This window comes from Erythrolamprus reginae, chromosome 2 (genome assembly GCF_031021105.1).
Source record: "Erythrolamprus reginae isolate rEryReg1 chromosome 2, rEryReg1.hap1, whole genome shotgun sequence".
NCBI lineage: Eukaryota > Metazoa > Chordata > Lepidosauria > Squamata > Dipsadidae > Erythrolamprus > Erythrolamprus reginae.
This window is the reverse complement of record NC_091951.1, coordinates 177,958,243-177,973,231: the sequence shown is the minus strand read 5'-3', so window position 1 is coordinate 177,973,231 and position 14,989 is coordinate 177,958,243. Positions and strand designations below refer to the sequence as shown.

General features: G+C 37.1%; 1 protein-coding gene across 2 annotated transcripts in view; it reads right to left on the bottom strand.

Annotated features, from left to right (window-relative positions):
- CERS5 (ceramide synthase 5) overlaps nt 1–14,989 on the bottom strand; it is a 33,501-nt gene that overhangs the window by 1,264 nt on the left and 17,248 nt on the right. The window contains exons 7-10 of one of the 2 annotated variants that reach the window (XM_070740531.1): nt 13,067–13,195; nt 11,961–12,067; nt 7,681–7,837; nt 3,793–3,886 (exon numbers count right to left, since the gene is read on the bottom strand). In XM_070740531.1, the coding sequence (XP_070596632.1) occupies nt 3,815–3,886; nt 7,681–7,837; nt 11,961–12,067; nt 13,067–13,195 (465 nt within the window). In that variant the 3' untranslated portion in view covers nt 3,793–3,814. The remainder of the gene's footprint in view (nt 1–3,792; nt 3,887–7,680; nt 7,838–11,960; nt 12,068–13,066; nt 13,196–14,989) is intronic. The other variant, XM_070740532.1, reaches the window with a different exon arrangement.

Here is a 14,989-nt window from a genome sequence, read left to right as displayed (position 1 = left end):
TTTTTTTTGATGGAGGCAGAATTATAGATGTACATCCTAGTTTCAGATCATTCTATTATAGTGAAGATAACATTCTTCACTATCTTTAGAGCAGATAGCATTTATAATATAATCTCTACAAGAATACATTTTAATAACATTTTTTGTCTTTTCTCTTTCAAGGGCACTATAGCTAACAATCAAAATGTTAATATACTACTAATAAAATATGCTTAAATATTTAAAGTATCTTTAAGATTGCTTATGATAGCAAAATTAAAGAAGTCATATTGATCTGCCTAAAATACAGTGTTCCATAATCTGCCCGGCACAACATCGCAGATGAAAAGAGGATCTTCCATAATTTATCTTGAAAAAAGCAGTATCTTAAGAGAAGATAGGTAATTCCCAACCATTATTCCAAATTGAATTCATCTCTTTCATCGTAAGATATTCACGCAAAGTAATGAAAAAAATAGCCCATCTCCTTACACTTTTATCTTTTCCCATTTTTATATTAAGCAAGGGTCAATGAAACAATCAGAGGGACCACAGAGCAATGTTGCCACAAAATAATCAGATACAAAGCAAATGAAAAAGACTGGCCTGAAACAGAGAACACATTTCTGCTTGCAATACAAAAGAAGCAAGTAGCTGTAAAATAATAAATAACAATTGACTTTGAAATAACAGCCTAGAACCATGATGGCGGTTGGCAAGCATGCCACAAGTGGCAAGCAGAGCCTATGTCAGCTCCAGCATGAATGCATGTGCTAACCAGCTAATGTTTGGCCTTGGGGGAGGCTGTTTCGCCCTCTGGAGGCTTCAGGGACACATTCCTGAAGCCCCAGAATGAAAATGCCCAATGGGCAAATCGGAAGTTTAGAAAAATGGACTTCCGCTTTGCCTGTTGTATGGAGGCTTTAGGAAAGCTTTCTGAAGCTGTGAAGTGTGACAAACAGCATAATGGGCAAATTGGAAGCTTGGAAATTGGACTTCTGGTTTGCCTGTTGTGCTGGTTTTCCCACTCTGTGGCTTCAGGAAAGTTCCATGAAAGTTCCGGAGTATGAAAAATAGCACAACAGGCAAACCGGAAGTCAATTTTTCCAAACTTTCGATTTTCCTCTTTTTTCACCCTCGCAGGCTTCAGTGAGACCTGTGCACATGCACAGGGAGGGGCAGCATAGCGGGGTACACTTGCATGAGTGGGAGGGGTTTGAGCACGTGCACAAGGGCTAGCACATGCACACACACCCTTTTGGCGCATGAACCAAACAAGATTCACCATCACAGGCCTAGAACTACAGAAAAATATCTGATAGTATTTCTGTACTTATCATGTTTGCATTATCAGAATATCCTGGAGTACAATTTTTTATTTGATATACATGATCAGTTCAGAATCAACATGCTTTAAATTGCGAAAACAAAAAGAACTGAACATATCCACTGAATTTAATTTAAAGCTGAACAGGAATATTCTGCAATAAATTCACAGCTGTAAAATTCTACATCACAAGATATATTTAGTATGATCAGCTCCTGGCTGACCCTGGTGATGAAGAAGTCTTTTCTTCTAATTCTCACTATAATATCACTTTGATAATTACTTTATCAAAGTAATTTTTTCTTTTGTAAGTTTTTGCAAAGAAATTGCAAAAATGTGAATAACTGGGACAGTTAAGATAAACTATAATGCAGAAATATTTTTATATAATAAAGACAATCACAATAAAGAGATAAAGGGAGACATCTAAACTGAAATGGAAATAACCTGAATACAATACGTAGGAACATTATGCATTCCATTTTTTTTCTTGAACATCATCTTCTATGAATGAATTTGAGAATGGTACCATAATTATTGAGAATGGTACCATAATTTGATAGCCCCTAATGAGAATGGTACTATATGATTAGGAAAATGTAACCTGATAAAATTATAATGTCAGTTTTATCAAATATAGAAACATAGAAGACTGACGGCAGAAAAAGACCTCATGGTCCATCTAGTCTGCCCTTATACTATTTCCTGTATTTTATCTTAGGATGGATATATGTTTATCCCAGGCATGTTTAAATTCAGTTACTGTGGATTTACCAACCACGTCTGCTGGAAGTTTGTTCCAAGGATCTACTACTCTTTCAGTAAAATAATATTTTCTCATGTTGCTTTTGATCTTTCCCCCAACTAACTTCAGATTGTGTCCCCTTGTTCTTGTGTTCATTTTCCTATTAAAAACACTTCCCTCCTGAACCTTATTTAACTCTTGAACATATTTAAATGTTTTGATCATGTCCCCCCTTTTCCTTCTGTCCTCCAGACTATACAGATTGATTTCATTAAGTCTTTCCTGATACGTTTTATGCTTAACACCTTCCACCATTCTTGTAGCCCATCTTTGGACCCGTTCAATATGGGAAGAAACAGGCTTTATATTCCAAATCACTCAAACTGATCCAAACATAGCAATGGTTCCCAGTATAGTAATTCAGAAGTGATTCTATTTCACCGTTAACAGTTACATCACTTTAGTAAACAAGAAGTTGATTGAAAACATTTGATCAGAAACTACAGTGACAGCAAAAGTAATTATTGCCATAGCTTTGAATTTTGTAATTACTAGTGCATGAATGGATGAAGAAGGTTTTGACATTAGTAGAAATGGACTAGTTAATGTAATGCCTATCAACATCTTATTTCAACTGAAAAGGGGAAAGAAAGCAAAATCCCATAAGCCTCAATGGTTTAGCAGTTTGGCTTGCCACAAGGTGGCAATATATTACTGCTGAAAGAAATGGAAAAGCATTAATTGAGATTAATAAGCAAGGCTGAACTGCTAAGATCCTAAAGAGCCAACAATATTTTTATATTATCATTTGAACACTTGCCAAAGGCAGGTATACCTATGATTTAGCAAGGCTAAGAAGGGTAGGGTGTGTTCAGACTAGCCTGATTACTGTCAGCCAGGCGTATGCACTTTGAACAGCCTGAGCAAGGCACATAAAAATCCGAATAAGGCCATACCAGTGGCAAGTTAATGATTGCTACGGCCAACTGGAGAGACGTTTTAGAGCTGTAAATATCCTGCTCTTACCTGACGTTTCTCGCACAAGAGAAAACAGAAAAAGATGGACTGTGATCTATTCTCAATTTATTAGTATTGTTTTCTTGAAGCAGCTTTAAGAAACCTATTTAAAGCATTTATATTATGGGTTTCTGTGCCAATTCCAATTACAAATTGTCCCAATTTTAACTTTTAAATGCCATGTTCCATTGGTCCTATGTGTTTAGGGCATTATGACAGGTTCCCTCATGTTTTTATATCATTACAAGGCGACCTGGAAATGTTGGTCCTATACAAAACCTGTTTGGTAAAATCTCATCTCAACTTTCCCAAGATGAGCAAAAGTATTATTTTGAGGAGCAATGAGATGACCAGGATTTTATATTTTGCACACTGCAGTTTTTCATCATTAAGCATATGTGATCTAAAATAAAATATTTTACTCCTAGTTACTTTTTTTACTTCAAAAAGAAAAGATTTATTAAATAAAAATATTTTTAAAATGAATACAAGCAGTTACGGAGATCAATAATATTGACGATTATAACATCCTAATATAAGCTTTGATTTCCCTGCAAGGGGCTTGCAGAATAATAGCAATTTAAAAGAGATGTGTAAAGCAGTTTCCACTTGACATTAGGCAGCTCTGAGATTTAATTTGGGATGATAGCATTTCAAAGCCCAGGAGAGGGGGAAAAGGCAGCCCTCCCCCTTTCCCTTACAATAGTAGCAGAGTGGCACTTACATAAAAGTGAAGAGACACAGCTTCAATCTGGTACAGAGAAAAGGAATGAGAGAGGATGGAGAGTACAGGGAAGAGTCCACTCCTGACTAGGAACCTAATCAGGAGAGAAAACCAAAGAGAAGAGACCCCCACCAAATTATTTGACCCCCACCAAATTATTTGTAGCCATTCAGCAGAAATGCACACATACGCTTTTAAAATTAGAAACTATGAAATGAAATTAGAGAAAGCAAAATAAGGAAGATACAAACAGGAAATGAGGATAAGTTGAATACACAGTACATAAAAATCATCCAAACAGTTAAAAAAATTGTTCTTTTGAAAAATAAATGCATAATACTGGAACAGAATTGTATTTATTTGTAAAAATGTTCGTTTCTGAGACTCCAGTTCAACACTCTGATCATAAATCATTTAGATTCCTGTATTTAATGATGAATTCAATGATTGTAAATTGTACAATCCCTTTCATACATTGCAAAAAAGCCCTCTCCTACATTATATCAAATGCTTAAAGCTTTTATTTTTACGGCATGTATAGCTAAACCATTTCTCTACTGTTGTATCAGAGACTTGATGTACAAAAACTCATTGTCTTTGCTCTCACTTACTGATCTGAGGAGAAAAGAGGTAAAACTACATTGCCTCAAGGAGCCACCTCCAAAGCAAGTAATTTTACAGGTTACAGATTTCAAGAATCTCATTTTTAACAGCAACACTGCAGATACAGACCTGAAATAGTCCCACTACAAAGGGAAGGATTCAGTAGTAGCAAGATATTTTGGTTTGTTTATCAGAAACTTTATTTCCCTCTTGTATTCAGATGTAAACTCAGTGTGATTTAGATATTCTCATGGCACAAATTCCTGAGAGATTACCTTGAAATATGACATGTACTTTTTACATAGATGCTTCTTACATAATGCTTCAATAAACTGCACTGTGATTATTATTGAGATAATATTTCTCTGTGCTTGTCAAAGCTTTTGAAAAATATTTCTTTTCCTTGTACACTAGCAGTTATCCTAACCCTATCTCATTAGCAAGTAGATGAAATTTTCAGATTAACTCGCATTCTCTTCATTTTTTAATAATTAGAAGCATGAAAGAGAATAATTAATCTGGATGAATTCTTTTCATGTAAGAGCAAAAACTTCACAAAAGATAAGCAGGCATTGTGACTTTTAAGTGAGAGTCTCCTCCTCTGATAATATAAAATCTGAATTTAGGACATTTTTGCCATGTAATCTCCATTTTTAAAAAATTAATCATGGCAGCCATTTGGCATGATAGCAACAGCACTTAGACATATATACAACTTCACAATGCCCTCTGTATGCTGTTTACAGAGTCCGCATATTGCCTCCAACCATCTGAGTCCTCATTTTACTGGCCTCGGAAGGATGGAAGGTTGAGTCAACTTTGAGCCACTCGGAATTGAACTCCTGGAGTGAGCAGTGAGTTAGCCTACTGTACTGCATTCTAAACATTTCACTACCATGTCTCTACATGATGACACCTGTATGATTTCTGATTTCACAATATTTGACACCTTGGGAGCTTGTTTTTCATAATTACTATTTTAAAAGCTTAGTTTGAAAATATATTAGAATCTGAAGGGGAGGGGGAATTGATAAGCATTGTTTCCAAGCAAAAGACATAGCTTCAGTTACTTGCATAACCCAGCATAGATTTGTAACTCTCTTCCTATCAGCACAACTTGTTCTATCTAGATAATTGATGCCCACAGGTAAGATCAGGTACTCCAATTAGATAAGCTTGCCTCAACTTCACACAGACCTCTAAGCACACAAGCAGAAGTGGCATCTCTCCCTGTCCAAGCAGTGACCACTAGGATTAAATTTCCAAAAATGAAACAGAGAAAATGTAGCAAGGAATTCAGGGATAGCTGAAGGAGTCTCATCCGCTTTCACCTGAAGCTGGCCATAGCCTGCATCTAGTGGACTTGGTCCAGAAATAAAAATAGCAATAGCAATAACACTTAGACTTACATACCACTTCACAATGTTTTACAGCCCTCTCTAAGCAGTTTACAGAGACTAAGCATATTGCCCCCAACAACCTGGGTCCTCATTTAACCCACCTCGGAAGGATGGAAGGCTGAGTCAACCTTGAGCCTAATGAGATTCGATCTGCCAAACTGCTGGCAGCCACTGATCAGAAGAAGTAGCCTGCCATACTGCATTCTAACCACTGCCCCACTGTGGCTCACCAGTTATCATTCTTTTACACCAGTGGTGGTCCATGGACTACTGGTCATCTGTGAGAAAATTTTGGTGGTCCCACAAAAATTATTTGCATTTTTTATATTGCACTAAATCAGGGGTTCTCATATTATGGTCCCTAGGCCGGATGTGTGCAATAAACGCTTGTGTTTCGCAGTCTCCTCCTTTGGGGTCTTTATGTGTGGGTCAGAGGGGGGCAGAAATTCCATCTCGGGCAAAGGCTGGAGGGAAGTGCTGCTGGTGACAAAGAGCTGGAGGGCTTTGTTCCAGTGGGATTGCCTCATGGCCTGGAACTGACTGATGATCTCAGCCCACTGAGCCTCCAGGCGCCAGCACCTGGCCCTGAATTCCCTCAGGTCTTCCCTCTGCTTGGAAAGCCCATGCTCGTAGTTCACACTGAGGTGCTTCTGCTGAACCTCCTCCTTGGCCAGATCCAATTTGAACTATGTCAACTCTTTCTCATGGTGGTTGCTTTCTGTTGAGGCCCTAAGGAGCCTGGGCGAGTAGGCAAGGAGTGGCTGGGAGGAGAGAGGCGAATAAAAACCGTTGAGGCACCCCTTGACATGAGTGACATTGACTTGGCCATGCCAACCCAGTCACATGACCACCTAGCCATATCCATCCAGCTGGTCATTAGGCAGATCGTATAAGTGGTCCACAAGATTTAAAATTATGGATTTAATGGTCCCTGAGATCCAAACAATTGGTGACCCGTTTTACATAATGTTTGGAGGACCGCTGATTCAATTACAGATTATTTTTAAAAAATGAATTATTCAATACTTCCAGACTGGAATGGTTTCATAAGCAAGTGCCTATAAATTTTATGTTTTTCATATTTCATAATACTTTGATCCAACTGTCACACCCTTGACAATCACTTATTTCTATCTTTCCTGCCCCCCATTTCCTTTCCCAGTTCAATAAAGAACTGTAAAAAAGCAGGTATTTTTTAATAAATTCAACTTGAGTCCTACATACATGACTAAAGAGCATGAAAAAACTCATCTGATTTGCAAGATGACCTTAATGATTAAAAAAACAACAAACATACAAGCCCCAAGCAGAGTTGAACCTTGTTTACACTTGGATGAAAGACTATCAGGAAATCTCAGTGCTAAAAGCTAACGTGGGGAGTTGAAAAAAAATATGGAAGAAAGCTGTGACAGACCATTTCCACTGTGTTGTCAAGAAAACAATATTAATGAGCCTAAGTACACTGCTCAAAAAATAAATAAAGGGAACACTCAAAGAACATATCCTAGGTCTGAATGAATGAAATATTCTCATCGAATACTTTGTTCTGTACAAAGCTGAATATGTTTACAACATGTGAAATTGATTGTCAATCAGTGGACAGTTTGATTTCACAGAAGTTTGATTTACTTGAAGTTATATTGATTTACTTGAAGTTATATTGTGTTGTTTAAGTGTCCCCTTTATTTTTTGAGTAGTATATTTACTAAAGTTTGCCTAAAATAATATTTGCTGACTATTCAGTACAGAATGTATCTAATGTATGCATTACACTATAATTTAAGATGGGAAACCTTCAGTAGGTGTCAACCCTCCTTCTTCAGAGTATCATCTATTGTGAAGAAAATGAAACATTTCTCTGGTTATGAAAATTAATCATACATACCTTTCCTCGTACCAAAGCTTTACAGGCAATGCGAATGATGTAGTAGGACCAGATGATATGTAATACTTGTATTGTTAAGAGAAGGCCATTGAACAACCACCAAGAGGGGTAGGGGCCAACTAGTTCCCAGCTTTCAAACATGGTAGTATTCAGTATCCTAGAAATCAAACAAGAAGAAATTTGCATTCATTTTCTTATTGTGAATTTTAACAAGACCCAAATTCTAGACTGGAAACCTAAATATAGATCAGTGGAAAGTTCTTTCGCATTATATTCCCTCTGCCCCCAAAGAGCGAAAATGGTTCAAATCTCTGAGTGCTGATATAACAGGTAGGCAACTGTGGATAAAAGTTTTCTCTCCGCTTTGTTTTTCCCCACAGTAATCTGGTGAATTGCTTACCAATTCGTTAGATGAGAAAAGTGATCTGTTTTATTTCGTTAAATGATTTTCAGGATTTGGAAGACATAAGTCTCACAGAATTAGAAAAGTTGTTTAAGATAGGTGACTATACTAATCTTTTAAATTTGTTTATTTAATTTATTTATTATTTAGATTTGTATGCCGCCCCTCTCCGCAGACTCGGGGCGGCTCACAGCAGGGTACAATTCATGACAAATCTAAATATAATTTAAAATATTTTTTTAAAAACCCATTTACTAAACAAACATACACACAAACATACCATGCATAAATTGTACATGCCCGGGGGAGGTGATTCAGTTCCCCCATGCCTGACGACAAAGGTAGGTTTTAAACAAATGTGATCAACTTTTCCACTGCCTAGATAACTTCAAAAAGAGCCATGCAGAAAATTGAAAAGAAAGCTAATGAAGTCAGTTTACTTTTGTAGAGGGAGCTCATGAGACTTGGCAGCTCCTTTCCTGCCAGTCTTCATTGCATACGTTTGCCTTGTGATTATTTTTTTGAGGAGAGACCTCTTTGCCAGGAGAGGGAAGCATTCGCCCATTTTTTGCAATTTAAGAAATACCACATGATATTGCAAAATACATTAAACGGACTCCACTAAGAAACCAGGGGATTAAAATACGGGTAATGCTTTCCTACCATCCATTAATGGTTTGCTAAGTGAAATAGTAAACAATATGGTCTAATCATTAAAACTGGCACACACAGTAAAAAAAAAAAAGGTCCTTATTTGCAAATACTGGACTTTCAAAAGAATTAACAAAGCAACAGACCTTCAGTGCAGTCCTTTCTAAACTCAGGGAGAAACATATCATTGGAACTGAATATTGAAGATATATTTCTCTTCAAACTAAAATGTAATTATCTTGGGCAGGAGGCAGCTCTTCAAGGATTAAGGTCAACTTTATTGCCTGAGGTGTTCTCACTATCCTGATCTGAATAGGAGGCAGGAATGTTAGGTATGTTTACCATCTTGAGGATCAAAACTAAAAAGCAACAACAACAACAACAACTGAATCACTTTGGATCCATCCATATGTAAATTTAATTACTCCTCAGATCAGGGTTATTCTTGAGGAGCAAATATGAAGGTTATCCAGAAAGTAAGGTTACAAGGCAAGTAAGGTTACAAGGCAATGACCAATGCCAGTGGTCAGTAGATCATCGACTGGTATTGTGGTGGTTAGAGATGAGCATCCTCATTCCGTTTCCCTCCAAGTGTGAAGTGTGCGCTGTAATACGCTACCTGAATGCTAAGGGCATGAACGCTGCTGCAATGGATGCCCAAGATTTGTGCGCGACGGGTGACCAAGATTTTTCTCACCAACTGCTGAGTTCTGAATTTTTTGGTTGAAGGAAAATGGGTATGGCGCCACTGCATTGATTGACGTTTGCTCTCTGGAGTATGGAAATAAGCCCAAGTTCATCTTCTGTCACTATACAGTTGAAAAAAGCCTCCCCCTTCAATCTTGAAAAGGTCAAAAAATTCTCGGGCAGCACTGACTCTGTCAATCTTGTGCGCTTCAGTAAACATCTTGGGCACCCATTGCAGCAGCATTCGTGCCTGTAGCCTATTACAGTGTGCATTTCGCAACTGGAGGGAAGTGGAATGAGGACACTCATCTCCAACCTTCATCACAACGCCAGTCAATGATCTACTGACCACTGGCATGCTCATTCGCTTCTGCTAGCTTCCACTACACAATAGTAATACTGACTTCCCCCGTGAACATTCCCCGTGAGAGCTACGTGCCTTGTAAGCTTACTTTCCGTATAACCTTCGTATTATTCAATGGAGCATGGAATGTCTTGGGAGAGTTCCTAGGAGGCCTCATGCAGGCCCAGGCCCAGAGTTCAGCACTGCCCCAGTTCATACATTACTGTTCTTATATAATATGGAGGGCATGTAGTGCCATCCATTTCAGAATGGCCACAATTAATTCCCCAAATGACACCTGTTTCTAAGACAGTACCATGCGGTCTCTGCATTGTATCCAGAGACAGATCAACTGCTTCCCGAAGATCTATGGAAAAGGTAAGTGGACTGAGCCATGATGGGGATGGATAAGAAGGAGAGCATGGGACCCAGTAGGTTAGGAAACAAGCTCAAGGTCTGTGTCCACCCAGTGGTGCAGGATTTGGGTGGAAGGGTAGATGGGGAGTTGCTAAATTGTTCCTGTAGTCAGTTGTAAAAGTGGGAAGATTGCCAGGGGTCAGAATTTTGTTCATATGATCTTCAGGCAGATGTTGTAGGCACTTTCATTTAGTGCCTTCATAATTTTGAATGGTTGCTGAATGAATGGTCATAAGTTGAAAATTACCTGTAAAACTATTACTAGAAACAAGGACAAAAGTACACATTCATCTGATCACATGGCTAACATTCTAGCTATAATCAACAATAGAAAATCCATCAGAGCAATAACTGAAACATCTGTCTTATGGGGTCATCTAAGGGCTTATGGATTCTATATCTATTAATGAACTCAAAATTATTAAGTATTTAATTATTCGTTAAATTCACAGAAGGCACTAATTCTCTTTTTACCAGAAAATGTATTGGATCTACTTAAATGTGTAGCACATATCAAGTTCCAAAACTTACTGGCCCGTTTTCCTTACTCCTTTTACTCAGAATGGTATCACATCATCACTGAACTTTATGATAACCATGAAACTACAAAACCAATGAGACTGGAAAAGTGATAAAAGAGGAAAAATCTCATCAGGCCTTCTGGAGTGACTCTGCAGCCTGAGATGACTCATAGCAAGCCTCAAAGGAACATTTTTCCCTTTTTCCCTTTGGCTCACAAATTATAGGGATTCCTGTAAGACTTAATCAAGGCCAAGTGGAATTCTTGAAACAATACAGTAAAAAAATCAGGAAGAAACCAACAAGCGGTATTCAATTAATTCAGGAATTAGTAACCTTCACAGATCCCACATGCCCCTAGGTAATAGTATAAAGCTATTAAAATTTTCTGTAAAAGATGAAAAGATAATATTAGTAATGTTTATATGTGAAATAAGTAATTGGAATATTGGAATTGGAATATTCAGTTCCAAAATCAATGGGTGTCAATTAAAAAAAAATGAAAAATAGGACTTCTTGTGACAAAGATCCGAAATCAATTTTTCAGAAAACTTTGTGTTTATTGGACGCCACAAATATGTTTTTTAAAGTGAGTTTGTTTTAACACTGTAAGATGTTTGATGACATTTGACCACATGATTTGGCCCTGTCCAAGACTCTCTTCTGGCAATCAATGTACTGGAAATATAGTATATAGTAGTTATATATGTGATGCTGAATTATACTCCAGAATTATTGAATTCAACCTTTTTTTGAAGAACTTTGGATTTATCAAGCTTAGGTTTCAATAAAGAGAATTATCCTACGTAGATGGAAAGAATTTTACACTGATGTTAAAGACTGAAGTTAAGAGATGTATCCTTGATTGTTTGAAATGCTTTTCTTTTTGAAAACTGAGAAGACAACTTTCTATACAGCTTTGATTTAGTATTATTGGGCTAATTTTTATGAATATTTTATTGATTTTTATATATATATTCCCTTAAAATTTATTTATTTATTTATTTTGTTTAAGCCTACTAATTTCCCTTAAAATTTAGTTTACTTTCAGGATCAAGTTTAATTTTAATCGAACCATTATTGACATATTATTTTCCATTTGTTATGCTTCACAAAATAAAAACATTTACAATTACCGGTAAATTAACTATATACTATTTCTACTTCTGAGAACACTGCCCTATTACGTCTGTACCAAACCACTTCCTTAATCTTTTTAATGTACATAATTTACAGCTGGGTGTCCCTCATCATACTTACCAAATAGGAAAAATCCCCAAGCGGGTAATAAGAAACACCACAGCAAATAATACAAATGTGGCATCACAGAGTCGCTGATACTTCGCATAGTTGAACAATTTTGCAAGCTTGGAAAAACAGAAAGCATTAAAACAATTCTAGCTGCCCATCTAACAAAATTATCATTTAGAAAACAGATTCTACTGACTAGGTATCTTTTTTTTTAATCAGAGAAAAAGTAACCGTGAATCTGATTTTCTTTAGAAAAAATAGACCAATATTCTTTATTTTCAAAATACAGGTTCAGGAAGAATTAATAGAAAACAACTATGGCAAAGATCAAGAACTCTCAAATAACAGCCTCTTAAATTGAGAAGTTTCAGGCAGCATCAGTTACTAGTATAGGCAAGCCTTGTTTAGCAACCATAATTGGACTGGCAACTTGTCATTAAGTGAAAGCATGACTGTGCTTATCATTTTAGCTCTGCTTTCTTTTGCTTTACAGACCTGCAAAGGCCATAAATGCGAGGACTGGTTGTCAAATTGCCTTTTTATCACTGCAAAGGATTGTTAAATGAAGCTGTGGCTAAATGAGGACCGCAGTGATAGTATGTATTCCAAACAAATGCTCCTTATATGTCAAAGTGTTTGCCGTTAATTGACATGAAGGGACATCCAAGCATGTTTAGAAGATTATCTATTCATATCCCATCTTTATTATTTTTACAAACAACCCAAAGTGATGAACATACTCAATACATCTTCCTCCTATTTTCTCCATAACAACAACCCTGTGAGATGGGTTGGACTAAGAGAGTGACTGGCCCAAGATCACCCAGCTGGCCTTCATGGCTAAAGTAGCACTTGAACTCATGATCTCCGGTTTTCTAGCTGGTGCCTTAACCACTAGACCATTCACAAATGATTTCTAAAGGGCACTGGTTTTAAGAAACAACTGTTGACTTAAATGGACTATTTAGAAATCATCATGCTATGTATAGATAGTATAACACATTGTTTTAATCTTTTTTTTTTTTGGTCAGGGGAAAAATCCCACCAAAATTAATGATAAGGAAATAAATACTGTAGACTCAATTATAATATTAAATAAAACATAGAGTACTCACTTCTAAAAATATATCTGCTGAATCATGGAGACATATGACCAAAGTACCTGCTCGCACCATGTGGTTTATGTAGGAGAAGGTAAAGAGTCCAACAGTAGCCACATGATGGACAAACATTATGAAGAAATCCTGAAACAGGAGAGAAATAATAATCAAGGGATTAATGTACTCTGACAAAAATAAGCATTCAGGATAGCCCAAGTATGGAAAAGTTTTATGGTGTACTAACTGCTGAATGGCACAAAAATATACTTTCAAAATAAGACTATTTACCAAGTGTCAGGCCAAAGCCATCGTTTGAGTTGGAGACTTTGGCCTGCCACAAGCTAGAATGTAATAGTACTGTGGGAATTTAGGAGAGGTGATTGTATGAGGAGGAAGAATACAAACCACAACAAATTTCTTCCAGATATTCAAAGTCATCCTTTGTTCAGCACCTGCTCGGAGGTCAATGAGAAGGTTGTGGACATCGGGAGAACCAGAGTGGTCCATGTAATGAACTTGTGGGTGTGGGGAGAAAGGATGAACTTAAACTGGGTGGAAACCCTAGGGGAACCTAGATTCAGGTTTCTACAGTTCGTGTCAACACGACTCTGTTAATAAATTGGAGCTTAGAGGAAGGCCAAGCCTCGGATTCTGATTTATATCTCAGGTGTTAATTGGAATAATGACAGAAAGCTGGTTTCCAATTCTTAAGTTACTCAATTATGTTAAGAAACTATGCTGTTTCCGATTGCGCATGTGCCGATTTGAATTCTAGGGGCTTCACCTCTAGCTCCGAACTAATATATTATGTAAAGGGAATTCTCTCCCTTAAAAATATTATAAATCCTTCTTGAAGAAGAACAAGAGGAACAGGAATCTACGGACATCAAAGAGAATTTAAAGATTTATGGTTTTAAGCAAAGACAAAGACGCTATAACGAGAGAGTGATATGTGAGTACAATAAATCTTAAAAGACAAGATAACACCTGGGCAGGATATAGAATACGGGAATTAGAAATGAAAATAAATTTATTTGCAGATGATGCAATTATATTGACCAAGACCCCCATGGGGATGATTAAAGGTATAACAAATATTTTACAAGAGTTTAAACAGGAATCAGGACTGTCGGTTAATATGGAAAAATCAGAGATTATGTGTTTAAATACAGGTCCGAGAGAGCAGATAGAAATTAGGAAAGAATCAGGGTTGAAATTAGGACTAAAAAAAATTAAATATTTGGGAATCTGGTTATTGAAAAACCCAGCAAAAATTGAGGAGGCGAATTATAGATTAATATGGAGGAAAATGTTGAAACAGATGAGGAGCTGGAAAGAGAAAAAGCTAAGGAGACTCTCTAAAATAAGAGCTTTAAAAATGATGATCGCTCCCAAAACGATGTATCTATTTCAGGTGCGGTCCGGGGGGGGGGGGGTGGGCGGGGGGGGGGGGGCGGGGCGGGGGGGGCTATCAGCATTTAAGTTTAAAGAGTGGGACAAAAAACTTAATTATTGGATTGAAGAAGATAAGAGACCAAGAATAAGGAAAAAGTGGTTAATTGTGAACGAAAAAGAGGGGGGGGGGACGAGGAGTTCCTTGTTTGGAGCTGTATAGGGAAGCTTTTCAAATGGAAAGGTTAATGGAGTTGCAGTTATGTGAAAACAAATGGGTGAAATTGGATAAACGGGATGAAGAATAGAGAATTAATTTTTACAAAGTGGACCAGGAGTGATTTAGGTAAATTAATAGGTCCCATGAAAGGGACTATGGAGATTTGGAAAAAATGGCAGGGGAAAATAGGATTATATAAATCTAAACTGTCATCGCTTTATGTAATAAATAGAGATAATGAAACAAATTTAAATAGGGTTATAGGAGAGTTGAAGGGAAGAGGGATAACTAAGATAGAACAGTTATATGAGAAGGATGGCAGGCCA